We start from the raw sequence: 20,031 nt of genomic DNA on the forward strand, positions 1-20,031 counted from the left end.
AAATGTTTTGAGAATGATGAGGGAAATGAATCTACAAATGTGCTTTACACAATTGATGTATGTATGTATTGTGATAAGAGTTGTATGAGTCCCTAATAAAACAAGTAAAAATAAATAAATAAATAATATTATAATGAAATGTTCAAAGACTTGGTGTTAGAAAGCCCAAAAAGAACATACTCTACACATCTCAAGCTGAAAGGCCTGTAGAACACAATAATGCAACCTCAACTTGAAATATTGAAGGAGTCTTTTGTCAAAATATTGAACGATGCAGGAAAGGTCAAAAGAAGATCGATGGAATACACAGACCCCAAAGAACTGGTCAATCATCAATCCTTTCATGAGGAATCTTCAATCTTTTCATTATAATCAAGAATCGATGGTACTGAAGAAAGAATTCCAAGCTGTACTGAAAAACTCACTGCGATTGAGTCAATGCTGTCTCACGATGACCCTATAGAGCAGGGTGGAACTGCGCTGGTTTTTGAGACTGTAACTCTTCACAGGAGTAGAAAGCCCCCTCTTTCTCTTATAAAGCAGCTGGTGGTTTCAAACTGCTGATCGCTTGGTTAACCCAACGCAATCATTACGCCACCAGGGCTCCAAGCTGTCCTGAAGGCATTAGCTGAAAACAAGACTCCAGGAATTGATGGAACACCCATAGAAGTGTCGCAGCCAACTGATGCAGCCCTGGAAGCACTCATGAGTCAATGCCAAGAAATTTGGAAGACAGCTCCCTGGCCAGCAGACTCGAAGAGATCTATATTTATGCTTATTCCAGAGAGAGGGGACTTAACAGAATGCAGAAATTATCAACCAATAGTCTATCACATGCAAATTGGGTTTTTCTGAAGATAACTAAAAAACAGATGCAGCCGTACATTGACAGAGAGCTGACAGAAATTCAAGCTACATCTAGAAGACGACATGGGACAAGAAATAGCATTGCCGGCATTAGATGGATCTTGACTGAAAGCAGGGAATATCGGAAATATGTTTACTTTTGTTTTCTTGACCATGTAAAGGAATTCGACTGCAGGGGCCATAACAAGCTATGGATAGCATGGCAAAGAATGGGAATCCAGAACCCTGTGTTCTTGTAGAATCTGTCCGTAAGGCAAGGTGTGTCTCGGGGTTGTATTCTTTCACCAGGCTTATTCAATGTGTATCAACGTTGGACGAGATGAAGAACTTGGCATCAGGATGGGGAGAAGGTTCACTAACTGATATGCAGATGGCACAACTTGTTGCTAAAAGCCAAGAGAACTTGAAGCACAGATGATCATTACATTTCAACATAACAAAAACAAAATCCTCACAACTGGGCCAATACACAGCATCATGATAAATGAAGAAAAGGCTGACGTTATCAAGAATTTTATTTTACTTGGATCCATAATCAATGCTTATGAAAACAGCAGTCAAGAAATCAACTGAGGTATAGCACTGGGTACATCTACTACACAAGACCTCCCTTGAAGTGTTTAATAGCAAAGCTGTCACTTTGAGGATTAAGGTGCACCTCATATGTGACAACTGGACAATGACTAGGGAGAGCAGAGAATTGAGACCTTTGTACAATGGTGCTGGCAAAGAATAGTGAACATACCGTGGGCTGCCAGAAGAACCCCAGAATGCTCTCCTTAGAATGCAGATGGTGAGACTTCCTCTCATGTACTTTGGGCATGTTATTAGGAGAGACCAGTCCCTAAAGGTGGACATCATCCTTGGTAAAGCAGCGAGCCAGCCAAAAAGAAGACTCTCTGTAAGATGGGTCGACACAGGGCCTGCAACAATGGGCTCAAGTGTAACAGCTGCAAGAATGGGGTAGGACCAGGCGGGGTTGCCTTCCATTGTACATAGAGTTGCTTTGACTCAGCTGACTCGATGACACCTCGTAACAATAGCAACAGCCTAGATTCCCTTGATGAGACTACTGGTAGAAAGATGAATGTCAAAGGTAATGAGGGGAGGGCTCAGAAGGAAGTCAGAAGAGCTATACAAAAGTGCCTGACATCTTAGAAAATACGTATGGTACCCGCAATGGAACCTTGTTGGAAATGTGGACATTAAAGATGCTTTTTATGCAGTGGCAAAAAACTTGTCTGGGTTATGTTAAAATGTTTGGTAAAATATAGTACTTGTAATGATGAACTTTTGTATCTGACTGATGAGATTTCTAAGCAAGCTATTAATGAAAGGGGCTGGGTGGTTTCTCCTTGCCACTTACAGAGCCAAGACATGGACTTTAAAAAGCGAACTGTTCAAAATGAAAATTCTATTGTATAAACTAAGGACCTGTGTCCTAGGATATTCACCAAGGATGTGACTGCACATCTTTTGTTAAAGAGTTAAGCCTATGACCAGTGGAGCTAAACAACTATCACAGCAGAAGACCATCTGCTTCAATCCATGGGGACAGAGAAATAACAAGAGGGAAGAATGGGCACAGTGTGCCTCTTGGACTTCTAGAGGCAAGAACTGGGCCAAAGGAGCTATACCTATTGTCCTCCAAGAAAAGAAAGGGACCTTGAGCCGGTTGAAGATCAGCTGAGTGATTGGAAGGTGTTTTCTCAACTTCAGAGTGGTGTCATGGTCTCCTGGATTTCAAAGGATGGGTTCACGGCCATCTAAGTTCACTCTTCTAAGTTTCCAAGAGTCACATCTTTGCCAACTTGGTTCTAGAAGACAGCACTGCCATTCAGGGGAATAGAGCCACCAACCAAAAGCTAAGAATGCAAAGTTGTCGTGCCTAAGGGGCAGGAGAATCAGGCCAGCGAGGGCTGGGGTGGTGGGATGGCCACTCAAGTAGACTAGGGTGCCCTAAAGTTGAGGGAGTAGAGCTACTATCCCTCAGGACTTAGAAGGCAGAGCTGCAGCCCAGGGTTGAGGGAACTCCACCCAAAGTCTAGAGGATGTAGCCAGTATCCAGAGTCTGGATGGCAGAGCCATTGCCCAAATGAGCTTAGGAAAAGGAGTGATTATTTTCAAAACCTGGGAGCAAATTATATTTGTTCTATTGAGTTAAAGACACGTGTTGTGCCTGTTCTCCCTCTTTTTCTCTCTGATTCTCCATTTATCGACCTCCTGCTTGTTTCGCTAGTGTATTTTGGAAAGAGATAGCCGGGACCCTAGATTTCACAGGTTCACAGATTTTGCTCCAGGATGGAATATGCCAAAAGACTCGCCCATATTGGATTTTAGATAACTCAGAAGATGAGATTTGGGACTTGGAGTTGATATAGGACTCTTGAGATGATACATTTTGGGGGTGAATGTGTTTTACATGTGGGAAGGACACGAATTTTAGAGGGTCAAAGGTGGACTGTTTCAGATGGAATGGTATCCCCTAAAATGTGTTGTCCATCCTAACCTCTATCCCAGAGGCTCTAATCTCCTTCGGGAGTCAGGTGTCTTTGTTAGGATTAGTGTAGGGTGTGCTTTGAGCCAATTTCTTGAGTCATCAGACTCCAAACTTACTGTCATCAAGTTGGTCCCGACTCACAGTGACTGGAGCCAGAGCGGGTTTCCGAGGCTGTAAATCTGGGTGGGAATAGAAAGCCTCCTCTTTCCTGAGAGCGGCTGGTGGTTTCGAACTGCTGACTTACGCCCCCAGAGCTCTCTCTTGGGGTAAAAAGGAGAACAAATAAGCCAGTGAAAGAAGTAGAGATGGGGGAAGAGAGATGGCAAGCCACATGAAGCCAAAGCTCAGAGAACGTGAGGGAGGCCTTACTAGAGAACCGACAGAGAGCAAGCCTCCCTAAACTCCTGGATGCTGAGAAAGGCGATGTGCTGGTTAAAGGCAGGCACTCGTGCTGGCTCTGACATGGCAGCACTAAAGAAGCTTCCTGACCCAGAAAGGAATTGTGGGGACTAATTGAACTAACATGGTACATGCTCAATAAGGAGTCGTTCTCAAAATAGCTGTCACCCTTGTCATTGGGTGGGTCCTGGCCCTTCCGTTCTCTACCGGAGATGTCTGCTTGCTGTGGGTCATGTCACATGAACTTCAGCAGCTCAGGCAGGCTTGGTTCATCTCATGTATCAATCTGCTCCCACTTGATGTGGGCAGGGTAGGTGAAGGCTGGGAGATGAAGGCCGTTGCTTCCTATGGGGTGTCCATCTGTCAAATTTTCCTCCCTGGTAATTTCCTATTCTAGGAATTCCATGTCTGCTCAATTCTACCTTTTAAAAGTTCATTCAAGCAGACTGCATTTTTGGCATGGAGTATTTATTCCAGAAACTTCTCTTTACAGGATCTTACCTGACCTTCTGTAATCTCCCAGCAGCTATTAAAGCTGCTATTGAAGTAGGATGTGGAATGCTCAAACTGGAAGCTGGTCAAAGTTTACTTTAAGTCAACATGGCTTAAAGCTCAAATGGGTTTTCTTTAAATACAGCAATGTCGTGTGAAACCTCTAAAACTTCCATGCAGTAAATCCCAGCATAAATCCAAACTGCTTACACAGCCCGCTGCCCTGGCCTGAGTTTGTCTAAACCCAAATACAGGATGTTATTTTTTTTTTAAACTTTAGGGAAAAGCAGTGTGTCATTCCCTAATTTTTCAGTAAAACTCACTTGGCCTCTCATGCACAGCCAGGCCCTTGCAAAGACTGCAGGTTGCTTTCTAGTTTCCTGTCTTCTGTGCTGACTGGTACAATGTCCACACGAGAAACACACCTGTGGCCTTGTTCTCTGCGATGACTCCTCCTAGCATCTCTCCCCTGCTCTTGTTCCCACCAGAACGTGTTTGTGCAACTGTCCTTGGCCTTTAGAAATGACAGCTACACGCTGGAATCCAGAATTAACCAGGCCGAAAGGGAACGGAATCTGACAGAGGAGAACACGGAGAAGGAACTGGAAAACTTCAAAGCTTCCATTACGGTAATGACGGAGCCTGAGCAGGGATATTTGGAGAAGGGCCTGTCTCCGAGGGCCCTGCTGGACGTCTTATTTCCCCCAGCCACCTGCCTGACTCCTCTGAGGTAAGCTGGACAGAGGCCACCTAGAGAGCCGGGAGAAGCTGAGGAAGAGATCGCGGAGGCCTGACTACACCAGGCTGTGGCCTCTGAGCCCTTGGGAGCGTCTCAGGAAGGAGAGGGACCCGAGGTGGCAGTGGGAGTCCCTTAGGGACTAGGAAAGCCAGCCAGGTATAGTGTGTCCACACTGGGCTTCTCCAACCCCCAGAAGGAACTTTCGCCCAGGCTCTGCCCGGGGCACTCCTCGTAGGCGGGATGGGGCCCAGGGCTGTGTGCCCAATCTGGGAACAGCAGACCCCATGCCAGGCCCCTCTCTTCTCAGTCTTCAGCTTCACGCTGGCAACACTGTGAGCACCGGGAGACCTGTCAGAAGCTCGTGGAGGACCTCGCTGTCCTGCACCGCCTGGCTGCCCGTCTCTCCAGCCGAGCTGAGATGGTGGGGGCTGTCCGCCAGGTGAGCCGCACCAGCTCCCAGCCTTGCTGCCTGGCTTGGTTCCGCCTGCAGTGACCCGGTAATATCATGACCAGCCACAACTACTGGTGCTGCCTGTCCACGGCTTCCTCTGTACCAGGCACCTGTGTACATTATGGGGGTTAAAAAATTCGTTTAAAACTTTTTATGAGTGAATTAGGTGAAGGCTTACAGAGCAGATCATGGTCTCACTCCCACAGCTGAGACACATTGTGATTTCACTCCTCACTGCCGCCCTCTCAACGGACCCTTACTTACCCACCGCCTCCTAGCTTTCCTGTTTCCACTCCTCTTCCTGCCCAACCTCCTGATCGCTGACCCGGGCTTCATGCTGCTCGTTTCCTTGTGACTGTTGTCTGTGCCGGCACGGGGTGGGTTCGGTGTCAGGGTTGGAGGATAGGGACCCTAGTCCGGGGGTTCCACCCATCTCTATGGGACCAGTAAGCCCAGGCGCTTCTGTGAGCTTGAGCCTGCTCTACATTTCCCCCCACTCTCTCCAGGACCGTCTAAGGTCCTTTTCAGAGCAGTTGGTCGTGGTGGCCTGGCACCGTCTGATTCAGGTCTCAGCGCTGTGGGACTGGCATGTGCGTGGCTCCCCCAGGCCACAGGAGGCATTGCTTTTGTGCCTCTGGACGGTAGTCAGTCTACTCTCCTCCAGACAAGGAGAGGCCAAGAGCCGCCCCTAGATGGCTGCCGCAGAGCTTTGTAGACCTCCGTCACGACTCTCCGAGTTAAGGTGTTTCACAACAGTGTCTTTGTGAACTTTGTTACTACACTTGGCTTTGGTGTCCCCTGCGGCTGGGAGGTTCTTGTGGCACTGTTCCGAGTATTTGGGGGACACACAACTAAACTCAAGATGATGTTTTGGAAAAAGCTTTCTGTGGACACATAAGTTCGGGAGTCGCTGTGTACCGTCTTCCTTTGTTGGAGATTTATAATACACACCTGTTTCATCAAAGAAGTCCTATATATAGTAAAAAGGCGTGTTTAACTTCCCTATGTATTTCTCCAATGTATTTTTTTGAGGATACATTTTTATCTCCCATGGGACTAGTATTTGGTAAAACATGATTTAGGGAAAACGTATTTCTTCTTTATTTCATCCTCCCAGAAACTCTCTGAAATAAATATCCTTCCCCCAGGGAGTACACTGAGTCTCAGTAGGGTAAGTCCTTAGTCAACGGGAGGGATGGGCTTCCAGTGGAGGTCTGACCCCTCTCTCGGCATCAGAGCACGCCCTGCTCCAGCATCTCCTGACTTCTCATCCTTCCTCCATCCGCCTTCCTGTGCAACCTTGGGCCAGTTACTGAGACTCTGAGCTGTAGCTTCTTCCACGGGAAAAGGAGGATTGTTATAGACTCTGCCCTCCAGGGTTGCTGCCCTGCTGCTGTCACCGTGGACGTGTGTCCTACTACAATGGCTGCAGGAGCTGAGTGTCCCTGGGAAGGAGTGTGGGCGGTTCTCACCCAATGGTAGGAGGACGGATGGCTGCACTGCCTCCTCCCTGTGCTTTTCTGGGGAAAGGGCACCAGACTCAGCAGTAGCCCTCAGGAGGTCCCACCCGCTGGCAGTCACCACACCAGGAGGGTGCTAGGGAAGTGGCTGGTCTCAGCCCACAGCTGCAGGGCCCTCTTCCAGGGAAGGGCCACGGAGCATGTTCCTCTCAGGGATTCCAGGGAACAGAAGCAAAGCAACACCTTCCTCATTTTGTAGGTCCCTCCCAGATGTGTCCCTTCTTCCCTGGGTCATGCCCTCCAGTCAGCGTTCTCCAATGGCTTCCTCAGCCGGAGTGCCTCTCGGCTCGGGCCTTTCAGCTCCGTCCTTCCTCTGACTTCCACACAGGTTCACACACCGCGCTCTTCACTTTCCTTGCTGATCGCCCTGCCTGTTTCATCCCCTGTGGTCCAGTTCCCACCGCTGACCCCTCTCTGCCCCACACGTGGACTCTCGGACAGTGCCGGACGCCTCTCACTCCACATGCTTTCCAACTCGTCTTTCTCTTCCTGAATAAGCCCAATGAACTGCTTAGCACTTCCTACCTAAATCAGGTGCCCTGTACTGCTCTGACTTGCCTGGATAATTCTAGTTAATCAAGACAGAGCTCGTTTGATTTTTTTATGTGAGGGGATAGTGCATTTGGAGTTTGTTCCACCAGGTCAGACTGTTAATCAAAGCTTTCTATTTAGAGGTTCTGAAAAGGTTGTGTAATAGTGTGTGACCAAAAAGGGCCTGCTTTTTTTTTTTTTTTTTTGCATTGAGAAATGCTTTTTTTCTTTTGCTTTTATTTTTAAAATCATCTTATTGGGGGCTCATACAACTCTTATCACAATCCATACATACCTCCATTGTGTCAAGCACATTTGTACATTTGTTGCCATCATCATTCTCAAAACATTTGCTTTCTACTTGAGCCCTTGGTATCAGCTCCTCATTTCCCCCCTTTTCTCCCCCACCCTCCCTCTCTCATGAACCCTTGATAATTTAGAAATTTTTTTTTCATGTCTTACACTGTCCGATGGCTCCCTTTACCCACTTTTCTGCAGTCTGTCTCCCAGGGAGGGGGTTATATATACATCATTGTGATCAGTTTCCCCTTTCTCACCCACCTTCCCCTTATCCTCCTGGTATTGTTACTCTTATTTTTGGCCCTGAGAGGTTTATCTGTGCTGGATTCCCTGTTTCCAGTTCCTATCTGTACCAGTGTACATTGTCTGGTCTAGCCAGATTTGTAAGGTAAACTGGAATCATGATAGTGAGGGTGGGAGGGGGGAAGCACTTAAGAACTAGAGGAAAGTTATGTGTTTCATCGTTGCTACCCTACACCCTGACTGGCTCATCTCCTCCCCGCAACCCTTCCATAAGGGGATGTCCAGTTGCCTACAGATGGGTTTTGTTAAGCATAATTTTTAATAGCATCTCTTTTTACTTTCCAAAAGATTCCAATTTGGAGAATAAGTCTTCACTCTCCTACAAAGTCCAGGACTGTCCTGGATCAGAACCTGTGTTCTTGGAGCTCCTGTCCTGGGTGTCCATCATCCCTGTTGCAGATAGCTACACGGCCAGATGCTGCCCAAAGCCCGAGTGCCCTTCACTCCCGCTCTGTGCCGCCGCCCTGTGTTCAACTCCAGTAGCACACGAGAGCCTGTGCCCCGCTCGGCTGTGGCTTTGGGTTGTGCTGTTCTCTTGTTCTCCTTGCCCACAGGGCCCTGCGTTCACTTTTCACTCATGTTGTGAAGACAGAACTCTTAGTGACAGGGTCCTGTCCGATGAGTCCTTGTGCTCTTTCCATTATTCCCACTCAGAGCCTCGCGCAGAGCAAGCAAGGCCCCATAGGGGCCGTTGACAGCTGTGCTGTGCACCGCTCTCTCCTCCCTGCAGGAAAAGCGCCTGTCCAAAGCCACCGAAGTGATGATGCAGTACGTGGAGAACCTGAAGAGGACGTACGAGAAGGACCGCGCCGAGCTCATGGAGTTCAAAAAACTTGCCAATCAGAACTCAAGCCGCAGCTGTGGCTCCTCCGGTAAGGAGCTGGGCTCCAGCCTTACCTTGACCCTGAGGTGAAGGACTATGATGGCGGGAGGCCAGGCTCCTCCCCACCATGGCCGGCCCAGGACCTCTATCAGGTGCAGCCAGGCTCCCTGATCCTGTCCAAACCTAGCCAACTGGAGTCGCTCTGGTGACCCTGGGGACTAGACCCAGAAAACAAGTGATCTCCTAACTCAGGGCACTGTTGACCTCAAGTCCCAACCACTAACACAGAGCCCGGCAGCGCTCAAGGAGGCCCTGGGAGAGTGAGACTTCCTTGTGCTCTGGGTTCCCTTTTCTGTGCAATACCTGATCAAGGATTTGGAATTTATCTTGGAAGGCATTAGGGATCTGATCCAAGATTTCAATCTTGGAAGCAAATGACCACATAGGTAGTTAAGGAGAGTCTGTCTGACTGCAGTGTGGAATGACATTACTGAGGCGAAACCAGAGGATGCTGTTGCCACAGCCCAGTTGAGAGGGGAGGCTAGGAAGTAGGGATGGAGGAAGAGCCTGGGTAATGGAGCCGTTGCTGAGATCAGTAGCGTAAGTCTGAATTGACCTGATGGCCGTGCGGCTGTTGGGTAAAACACTTCAATTTTTCACAGTTCTTTACAAATTGCTACAGGAGCACAGGAGATGGGTCACCTGATTCAACTTAAAGGAATCCAGGAAGGGAGACCGCTCAGAGGGATGGAACGACCGTTTCACAGGAGTCACCTGGTTCATAACAGTAGCAAAATGACAGCGATGAAGTAGCAATGAAAATAATTTTATGGTTGGGGGTCACCACAACACGAGGAACTGTATGAAAGGGTTGCAGCATTAGGAAGGTTGAGAACCACTGGGCCAGAAGATCAGAAAGTGTGAAGTACAGGTGAGAGGAGGTGCTTACAGAACTCCTGGAGAGGAGAGGGATGATGGCACCTTGGGCAGGATGTCTCCTTGGGAGAAATCCACCAAGCTTTGAGGTCTGGCTGATGAGGGTGGACAGCAGGAGAAACAGGCCTGTCAGTGACAGGAATCCCATGGAACGCAAACATCCGTGTAACCAAAAGCAGAAAGAGGGAAAGTACAGAAAGTGTAACCGATGGAGAAACCTTTATAAACAGGAGGTTTCACAAGTTTCCTGGGGAATATCAGGGCCACTTCCGAGAGTCCCAAGGCCATGTACACATGTTCCAGGCTGTCTGCTCTGGATCCTGACCCACACATACCCAGCCGGGTCTCTAACAGACCACTCGGTAGAAGCTGGGAAATGACTGCCACAGAAACCCAACCACTCTAGCTCTTGCACTCGTTAGCCCTGCAAGGGGCAAGGTCTCTTGGGAATCTCTTACCTGTAGACTGAGCCGGCTCGATGGCACCTGACAGCAAAAACAACATAGAATGAGCGCAATTGTGCATGTGCCGCATCCCTTCATTCCGCAGGCATGCATCGCATGCCTCTGCTGTGCCATGCATGGTATTAGAATTTAGTGGTAAAAGGCACAGAGCCCCGGGCCCCCAGGAACTCCCAATCTGGGGGAGCGGGGGGAGGGTAGTGTGATTGGTGTTGCCACTTCCTGGGGGGCACTGGTGGCCGGGTCCCCATGTAGTCTGGGGGATAAGGTAATTCTTGCAATAGGAAGGAACCTTCACCGAGTCTTGAGTGGTGAATAGGTGCCTTTCACACATTGGTTCTCACTCCAATTACATTTCCAAGCTATTCCGTAACTTGGGCTGAAGCATAGGGGCCAACCCTCACCTTTTGTGCTTGTTCATAAAATACCCCATAACCATTTCCTAATGGGGGCCTGCTTTTTTGGGGGGTGTTTAATCATTTTATTGGGGGCTTGTACAACTCTTTTTAAAAAATCATTTTATTGGGGGCTTGTACAACTCTTATCACAACCCATATATCCATCCATTGTGTCAAAGCACCTTTGTACATTTGTTGCCATTATCATTTTCAAAACATTTGCTTTCTACTTGAGCCTTTGGTATCAGCTCCTCATTTTTCTTCTCTCCCTTCCCCTCCCTCCCTCATGAACACTTGAAATTTATAAATTAGTATTATTTTTTCATATCTTACACTGACCAATGTCTCCCTTCACCCACTTTCCTGTTGTCCGTCCCCTTGGGAGGGGGTTACATGTAGAGCATTCTGATCGGTTCCTCCTTTTTCCCCCCACCTTCCCTTTCCTCTCCTGGTATCGCTACTCTCAATATTAGTCCTGAGAGGTTTATCTGTCTGGGGGCCTGCTTTTTAAGCCTTTATGTGACTCTTGGCAATCTTGGCACATAAGAATGCATGTGACCAAAATCACGATGAAAGCAAATGCCTCTGATTTCCAGACAAGTGAGAGCACTTGAAGTCCTCTCATTTGATTGCTGGTTCTGGACTGTGCTGATGTCTGCCTTTCAGATGATTTCCTTAGGAAAGACTTATCAAAGTGTGAATGCTCACTCAAGGGAAAGACATATTTATAAGGCTCTTAAACTATTTTCAGGGAAGTAAATCCCATTGATATTTCCATTTAATGGGCTACAATCATGCTCCATTGTTCCATCGACACAATCTTTCTTGTTAACAATATTTACGACTTTAATTGACCAAAATGATACATCATTTTAACTTGCACTTCTGTGCTTCTCCGAATGGTGACTGGACAGTTGTATTCTTGATTTTGTAAATTATCTGATTATGACCTTTGCCCACTTATAAGACTGGTACTCTATCCATTTGTTTCAACTCTTCATATAGAAAGTCTGTTTTCTGCTTCTGTTGTTTTAGCTGACTGGGAAAAAAAAGTCAACCACAAATACTTAGAAATGCTAGATAAAATAGAGCCAAGATTAGTTCAAAGGAATAGCTGAATCCACAAGGAAGGAAATTGAAATTCATCCGCACAGGAAAGGAAAGGAGAAGTGAAACCGAGCTAATGTGCAACTTCCCTGGGGGCCAGTGGCGGGCTGCAGGGGCTGACGTTTGCCCTCACAAGTGATCTGAGAGGAGGCCTCAGCCTCCCCTGGCAGAAACTCCCCCCCACAGTAGACTGTCTTTTCAAGGACTGTGTCTTGAGGGAGAGCTAGACGAGAAGAAAGAAGAAACCAGTCATTTACCAACAGAGAAGCAAATAAGGAAGCTTGTTTCGCCCTGTAGGCACACAGAGAAAAATGCTTTCTCCTTCCTCATAGGAAAAGTGCACATCCCAAACGATAGAAACGATGGTGCAATGCGTAGCGAAGGACATCAGGGAGGTGCCCTTAGGAACATGCAGAAACAAACATTAAGTGGCTTCGGGAAGGCTTGCCTCCACCCTGGACCGATTCCTGTAAATGCTCACGGAAGATGAGTTCCCAGCACAACATGGTAGGCTACCCGAGGAAACAGTCTACTGTGAGAGAGCGTCATCAGACACACCAAACAAGAGGACTCTATCCCTCAGGACCCCAGAGAACAACATCATCGGATACATTTAAAGCAGACGCAAAATTATCAGAGACATAAAAGATGCATTAAAACAACTATCAAACAAGAATCAACTAGAGCTTCTAGGGATGAACGGAGCCTGGTGGTATAGTGGTTACTTGTTGGGCTGCTAACTGCAAGGTCAGCAGTTCCAAACCAGCAGCCACTCCTGGGGAGAGAAGAGGCTTTCTACTCCCCTGAAGAGTTAGTTTCAGAAACCACAGGGCCAGTTCCACCCTCTCCTATAGGGTCGCTATGACTCCATGTGCAGTGGGTTTGGAGTTTGGGTCCAGAGACAAGAGTCATGGACATGGAAGCTCCGCAGATAAGTGTGGTAGTTACCATAGTGGAGACCATTCCTCACTATTTCAGGTCTCCTCCTGGGTACTCTAACCCACCCCTCCCTCCCCTCCACCCCCACCACCCAAAGAGCCAAGCCAATTACCTTGAAGATGGTTCAACTCATAGTGATCCTGTATAGTTCCCAAAGCTCAATCTTTGTTTTTTAATCATTTTATTAGGGGCTCATACAACTCTTGTCACAATCCATACATACATCCATTGTGTAAAGCGCATTTGTACATTCATTGCCCTCATCATTCTCAAAACGTTTCCTCTCCACTTAAGCCCCTGGCATCAGGTCCTCATTTTTCCCCTCCCTCCCCACTCCCCCCTCCCTCATGAGCCCTTTATAATCCAATATGCAGTGAAATTTCAACACGTAGTTTTCACACACCATTCATGGTATTTCCACACATCGAGTGCGTGGTGGGTTATGCTTTGGATTTGCTAGCCCAAGGCTAGTTCAAAACCAACGGCTGCCTTGTGAGAGAAAGATGAAGTCTTCTCTCTGGGAGCAATTCTGCTCAGCCCTATGGGGCCCCCATGAGTCAGAGCTCAGAGGAGTTACGATAAAGGTTCTGTTTAACAAACAAAACCCCAGCCCCTGCAGATGATCATCCTGGAGGCTGAACTTCTAAACTCGGTGCCCTTGACCCTTGCCTTAGTTTCCACCTCCCCGTGCCCCGTGGGAGCCCAGCCTGGACGCTTACCTGAGTTGTCTTCTCTTTTCCCTCTCGCTGCAGATGACGGGGTCCCCCGCACAGCTCGGTCCATGTCCCTCACGCTGGGAAAGGTACGCATGCGCAAGGACTATGAGGGCTTCCAGAAGGCCGACGGACTCCCACGCTCACGCAAACAATCATTCGTTATTGGATCCCTGGGTGTTCTCACCCTCACTTGTTCAACCTCTGACACGTCACCTTTCTTGCTCAGAGCATGAAGTGACCCAGAGCCTAGCCCTGCTGTGGACAGCCGTGGGTATTTCTTTCTAGCCAGAGTCTGTAGCCGCCTGTTGAGAAGCCACCTACCAGGACTGGATCCTCTGTGTCAGTTTGGGTCACACACTGCACACCAGCCCCACCACTACCCTGAACACCATGAGTGTCCTTACAGCATTAGGAACTAGTAGGCATTTTTCAGGACCTTCTGAACTGTGTGGCCACTGTTTGCTCCAAGACGTAAGTACAGTTGCTCGCATACACATCGCCGCTTCTCTCCCATAGAACATGCCCCGGCGGAGGGTCAGCGTAGCCGTGGTTCCCAAGTTTAATGCCCTGAACCTACCTGGCCAACCTCCCAGCTCATCGCCCATCCCCTCCTTACCCGCCCTGGTGAGTATGATGGTCCCTGACTTGCAGTCCTACTTCCACGTTTCCCTGCAGGCCACCACTGGGTGATCCTGAACAAGGTTCGAGAAGGTTGCTCACAAACCATCTCTCTTCATGCTTAAGCACAGCCCTCCAAGGTGTCTCTGACTTTTACCCCAGAGCCGGAGTTGTAAACCCAGTGTTATCCTGCCTCAGTTGATCGTAGCATTGTTCTATTACAATGACAAAATAGAAGCCAACCTCAGTGTTCAATAAGAGACTAAGTTAAATTATGGATCCCTATAATGGGTTTCTCTATATAATTAGATTATAAATCAATATGCTTTAACATGAAAATGCCCACAATTTATTAAGAATAAAAACAGCTTTAAAAGCCATGTGTACAACATAATTTCATTTTGTCATTTAAACAGAAAAAGTGCTGCTTTGTGTAGAGAAAAAAATTCTGGAAGAATATATATGAAATTATTAGTAATGGTTATCTCTGGATATAAGAGTTCATTATTTCCTGCTTGATGCCTTTTTATATTTCCATAATAGTTATGTCGTCCAAATAAATATAAGCTATTTATTCTAATTTCGTAGAACAATGGTAATTCCTTTTTAAAACTCTTCAATTCTTTTTCCTGTGGTTTCTGACCATGACTATCACTGCTCTATAAAGAAACAATTTGATTGTGTAATAAGTAAAGTAGATTCAAGGCCGATTGGGCCAATAGGTAGTAATAGCTCTTCAATAATAACAACAACAGCTACTACTACTTTTTCTTCTAGCCTCAAAGGTTTCAGTCATCTATGAAACCAACCTAAGTCCCCAAATCACCCAATGAAACAAAGCAATCCAACCAAATGTTTTCTAAAGCACACTGATGAGGTCTCCTTAGTGTGTTTCATCAGGCCTAGTTTCCATACGATCTATAAAGTTTTAAGTGGCTTCCGGGTGGGTATTCATTTTGATGAAGGCTGTATATTAAAAAACCCTGAAGGAGTGTTCGAAACGTTCTATGTTCAAGTCCCTTCCCAAGATTCTGGAGTTGATCAATACTTTTTAAAAAGTCTCTCTCTGGTGATTCTAATATGTAGTCAGGGCCGAGAGCCATTTTTGAAACTGAATCCATTGCCACAAAACTATGTGGAAGTCGGGGGCAATGTATCCTGAAGAAATTGCAGAAGGCTTGCGTTCCGGTTAAGAACAGGCGTCTCCTGAGAACTGTGCGTGTAATGGTATCTCTAAGAGCAGCGAGGGCTTCAGAAACCCATCCGTACTCCATTTGATAGGATACCAACCACTGTCCACAGTAAACAAACAAATAAACAAAAACCCCAATTGATTGCTCAGAAAAACCAATTGCTCCTTTCTAGACCGGTCATTAAAATATAGACTCTTTTCTCAGCTTGAGGAAACCAAAGAGGGCAAAGGTGCAAGTTGCATGAACCACAAGGGGAAAAGCACTGAAGAAAGTAGGACGGGGAGAGCTGAAGGAAGGGGCCGCGGTCTGGGCTCAGAGGCAGATTGCAAAGTACGGGGCGAGGGCAGGGCAGGGAGGAACAGGAGCCTGTCCCAGCATCATCTAGCCTCGGCAGTCTTAGCGCCTTCCTTCCATTGCCGATCCTCATTCCTCTGTCTCCTGTTTTTCCATCAGTCAGAATCAAGCAATGGGAAAGGCAACCTACCCGCCACCTCAGCGCTGCCTGCACTTTTGGAAAAGTAAGTTTGTTGATATTTCTTTATTTTATTTTAGGGCTGCTGAGGAATGGCTCCAACCCCCCTTCCTCTGTCCCTCCTCATCCCGCAAATGTAATGATAAGCAAATCAAGTTTGGGGAGAAGGGAGTGGGAGTCAGGTCCGACAAAGATTTCAGATCAAGTTTGCAACATCTCCAGGCCAGGAAGATGTTACCAAATTTAAGAAGAGCCCAGAAATGGGCACCCTTTCTGTTGGTCGATTGGGATTCTTTGGGGTTGCACACAGAGGCACGAAAGCCCCCATCAAAGCAGAAGTAGGGCTGTGCTCAGGCTGGCCCAGCTGGGTTCTGGCTCTGGTGCTCTGCAGTGTCTTGGGCTCCGTCGACTCTCTTTGTTGACTTCATCACCAGACGTGTGGCAGATGGCCGCTAGTTCCAGGTGTCACACTCAGACATGACAAAACCTAGAGGGAGGTCTTTCTTCCCATGTTTGTTTCTTCCGAATGCCCTCAGAAGTCCTCTCCTCTGGCTTGCCTCTTAGCTCTTTGGCAAAAATCAGGACATGATCCCTTTCTAAACCAGTCACAGGTGTTGGGAAGTGGCTTGTCGTTGTGGACTCTCCTTTGGAGTTGGGTGAGGGTCAGTGTCCCATGCCGCTTCTCGTCAGGAAGGGTACATATCAGAGCAAAATCCTTGCGGTTAAGAACTCAGGAGCAAGGTGGTGAGAACTGGATCGGAAACCAGCGGTGTCTGCTTCTCGGGACTTCCTTAGGCATCCAGACAATTTGCAGGTCTTTTCATCCGCAGCCAGAGAACGCGTTCCTATTTCCACACACTCAGAACTTGCTTTCCAGTTCTATCGTTTTCTTGCTGAAAAACATCTGTGTCACAGCTGCCACCTCTCAGAACTTCCTTCTTGTGTCTTTCCTCACTTGAGAAAACACCTCTCGTCTTTGAACTTGCCTTGAGACAGTTCTTAGTCTTTCCTTTTCTATTGTTGTTAGAATAGTTCCCTTTGACTTGGCAAGGAATGTTTATCATGGGCCTTTTTTTTTTTAGTGTGAATGAATGGCCTTTCAAGTTCCCACCAGCCCCACCCTCCACTTAATCTGAATCTCCAAACTCTCAGTCCATGCAGCTACCAACCCTTCATGCAGTGACTCACTTATCTTAGTCCTAAAGTTTCCCCAGCAATTCCTTTCCTATCTCCCATAAGCTTTCAGATCCTTCATCTTGTGCAGGGTAACTGTGCTGGTTTCATTTCCTGATCACTCTGCTACAATTGTAAAGGGTGACGAATCAGCAACCATCTGAAAGCAACCAAAGTTATAGACGCTGAACAAGTTCCCAGACATCGTGATATCTAGTCCATAGTCTCTGAATTTCCCCAAAATTGGTCAATTGAAGCCTTTCATGTGAGAACCCATTAAACCTGTTGCATTAGATCAATTCTGACTCATTGCAAACCTTTATAGAAGCGGACTGCCACATTTTTTTCCCATGGAGCAGCTGGTGGATTTGAACCATCAACCTTCTAGTTAGTGGCAGAGTGCTTAACCAGTGCACTACCAGAGCTGACCTCCTCCCAACCTGGCCTTCAGATGTGACAACCCCTTCTCCAGGACAGTCCCCAACAAGGGCCCTATTCCCGTCTCTAGGCCTGCAGAGGCGGAAGGTCTGGGTCCCCACTCAGCCCGACTGACATGAATGAGATGGGACCTGGTCTCTTAGGACCAAAACTTCTAACCAAGGCAGTGAGCATTATCAAGAACCTGGGCTCATCTTGGTTGGAGAAACGAAGACCTCACAATGAGGTTAGAACGCAATTGCCCCAAATCCAAGAGGCAGCAAGTGAAGACGAATGATAGAATCACCTTTGCAAGGTTTGGGAAAGATTGGGACACTGTGAGGACCCAGGCAAGGCAAGCAGAGACCTGAGGAGTGTGTGTGCACCTCCCTCCCGTGGGCTGGACAGGGACACCGCCATGACATACAGCCACGGGGTGGGCTGGCGTAACTCTTGGGAGTCCACTAAGCTTACCAAGCTGTAAAAGGGTTTGGGGTGGGGAGGATCTTGGGAAAAGGAAGGATGTAGGACTAATGACAACTCCCCCCTCTGAACTTCAAAAAGGCGTTGAGTGGGTCCATCAGAATACATGATGCTGAAACTTAACAGTTTTCCAAAAGGCTAGCCATGGTTCAATCCTCGAGTGGAAATAAAATCATATTTTTGGTTCTACAGGCAAAGGCAGTTAATTCTAGTTAGTTTATAGATGTTATTAAAGAGAAATGATGCATTATAATGTATTTAATAGGCATTGCTTCCTAGATGGTTGTATTCACTTGATGCTAAAATGATTTCATGTTTCCAAAGCACACAGTTACTAAGCACAAAGGGAACTGGCTAAGCACATGAAAGGCGATGAGAAGAGCCAATAGCCTGTGACTAGTTCACAGTGTTGGATAAGCAAGGTAAGCACGGGCTTACTTGTGCTTACTTACTAATCTGGAGTGAACAATTCTACGTTGTTCACTACATTCAAGATTCTGCTTCTAAGTATGCTCTGCATCCGTCTCTCTCCCAACCCCACAGCACCTTCCTGCAGAATCACAGCCTCTTTGCGAATCATCCCTGACAGGGACAGAGGAACTCCATCCCCCTCAAGAGAGCACAAGCAAATACTTGCGCATAAGTACATTACCAAATTTGACTGGAGAGAATCCTCAGCCTTGCTTGTGTAGACCGTTTCATAGCAAACTGCTGTTCTCATACCAAGAGCCTAGAAACTTGTAGGCGTAGAGGAAAATATCGGTCTAGAATGACACTGAAAATTGGTGTTAGAGTTGAAAACAGAATAAAGTTCGAGACTAGTTGTAAACCTAGGAAGAGCTGCTTAATTCTATTGTCTTTTACTATTGTAATGGTCAGTCACCAGGCGTCAGGCACCCGGGATGTACCCCAGGGGCTCACGGTGCAATGGAAAAGGAAGAAGGGAAACAGCCTATTGGAATGCATTGTGAGAACTCACACCACAAGGAAGTACAGGGGGCTCCAGGCACAACATGGCTAACAAGCAAAACGAGTTTCCAACCGTTTGGGAAGACCCTCGACAAGATGGATTGACACAGTGGCTGCAGCAGGGGGCCCCAACCTAAGAGCCATTGTGAGGACTCGGCAGGGCTTCATTCTGTCCTACACAGGGTCGCTGTGAGTCAGATTAGCTTGCGGGCACCCAATGACATCACAACCCCAGTTTACTACAGGGTACCGAGGGGGTAGGGTAGTCTCCACAAGGGTTTCTCAGGGGAACTGAAATAGGAAGGATGTATAGTGACACCTTCACACAAAGAAGACAAACATTCTCACAACTGGGCCATTATGTTCCATTCATGATAACCAGAGAAAAGATTTCATTTTACTTGTATCCACCCTCAGGGCCCATGGAAGCAGCTGTCAAGAAATCAAACATCATATTACATCAGGCAAATCTGCTACCCAAGACCACTTTAACTTGTTACAGAAACAGAGCTGTCACTTTGAGGACCGAAGTGTCCCTGCCTCCGGCCATGGTATTTTCAGCCCCCTCAAATGTATGCAAAAGCTGGGCAATAAAGTGGACCAGAGAAGGATCAATGCTTTTGGATTGTGGGTGAAGAATAGTAGCTGTAGCATAGGCTACCAAAAGAACAAACAAATCTACTTTGAAATACAGCCAGAATGTTCCTTAGAAGCGAAGATGGTGAGAACGTTGTCTCAGATACTTTGGGTGAGTTAGCAAGAGGGACCAGTCTCTGGAGAAAGAGTTTCGGGGGTGGGGTGGGGGTGGGGGTGTCCATGGAAGACCCTTAATGAGATAGCTTGACACGGTGGCGATAGCAGTGGGCTCAACCGTTGCCACGGTTAGGAGGATGGCGCAGAGCCAGGGTTGTCCATAGGGGCTCTATGGCTTGAAACGGTCTCAGTGGCACCGGAGAAGAACCCCAGGGGAGCGTCCGGTGAGCAGCATTCCAGGCTTCAAGGATACACTCAAGGAAGAACTTCTATGATCTACCGCATGCCCGTGTTATTACAGGTGCCGAGTAACTGATCTCTGTCTAATCAGCATGAAGTAAGAAAACTGTTAACACCCTTACTTTATAAAATGGTGACGTTGAAGCGCAGGGAAATTGTCACTTGCCCAAAGTGACAAAGCTGGGCGATCAGCAGAGCTGATGTTTCTGCCCTCTTGCTGCTATGCCCAAC

The 20,031-nt window shown here is 47.4% G+C and overlaps 1 protein-coding gene across 2 annotated transcripts in view; it reads left to right on the top strand.

The window, feature by feature from the left end:
- The window catches only part of IRAG1 (inositol 1,4,5-triphosphate receptor associated 1), a 133,200-nt gene that overhangs the window by 98,907 nt on the left and 14,262 nt on the right, over positions 1-20,031 (top strand). For both annotated transcript variants that reach the window (XM_045291055.1, XM_045291056.1), the window contains 6 exons: positions 4,747-4,887; positions 5,305-5,436; positions 8,833-8,974; positions 13,519-13,568; positions 13,999-14,106; positions 15,747-15,811. In XM_045291055.1, the coding sequence (XP_045146990.1) occupies positions 4,747-4,887; positions 5,305-5,436; positions 8,833-8,974; positions 13,519-13,568; positions 13,999-14,106; positions 15,747-15,811 (638 nt within the window). The remainder of the gene's footprint in view (positions 1-4,746; positions 4,888-5,304; positions 5,437-8,832; positions 8,975-13,518; positions 13,569-13,998; positions 14,107-15,746; positions 15,812-20,031) is intronic.

The sequence above is a fragment of the Echinops telfairi genome, unplaced genomic scaffold (assembly GCF_000313985.2).
Source record: "Echinops telfairi isolate 266 unplaced genomic scaffold, ASM31398v2 ScPeMD7_60;HRSCAF=208, whole genome shotgun sequence".
In the NCBI taxonomy this organism is placed as follows: Eukaryota; Metazoa; Chordata; class Mammalia; order Afrosoricida; family Tenrecidae; genus Echinops; species Echinops telfairi.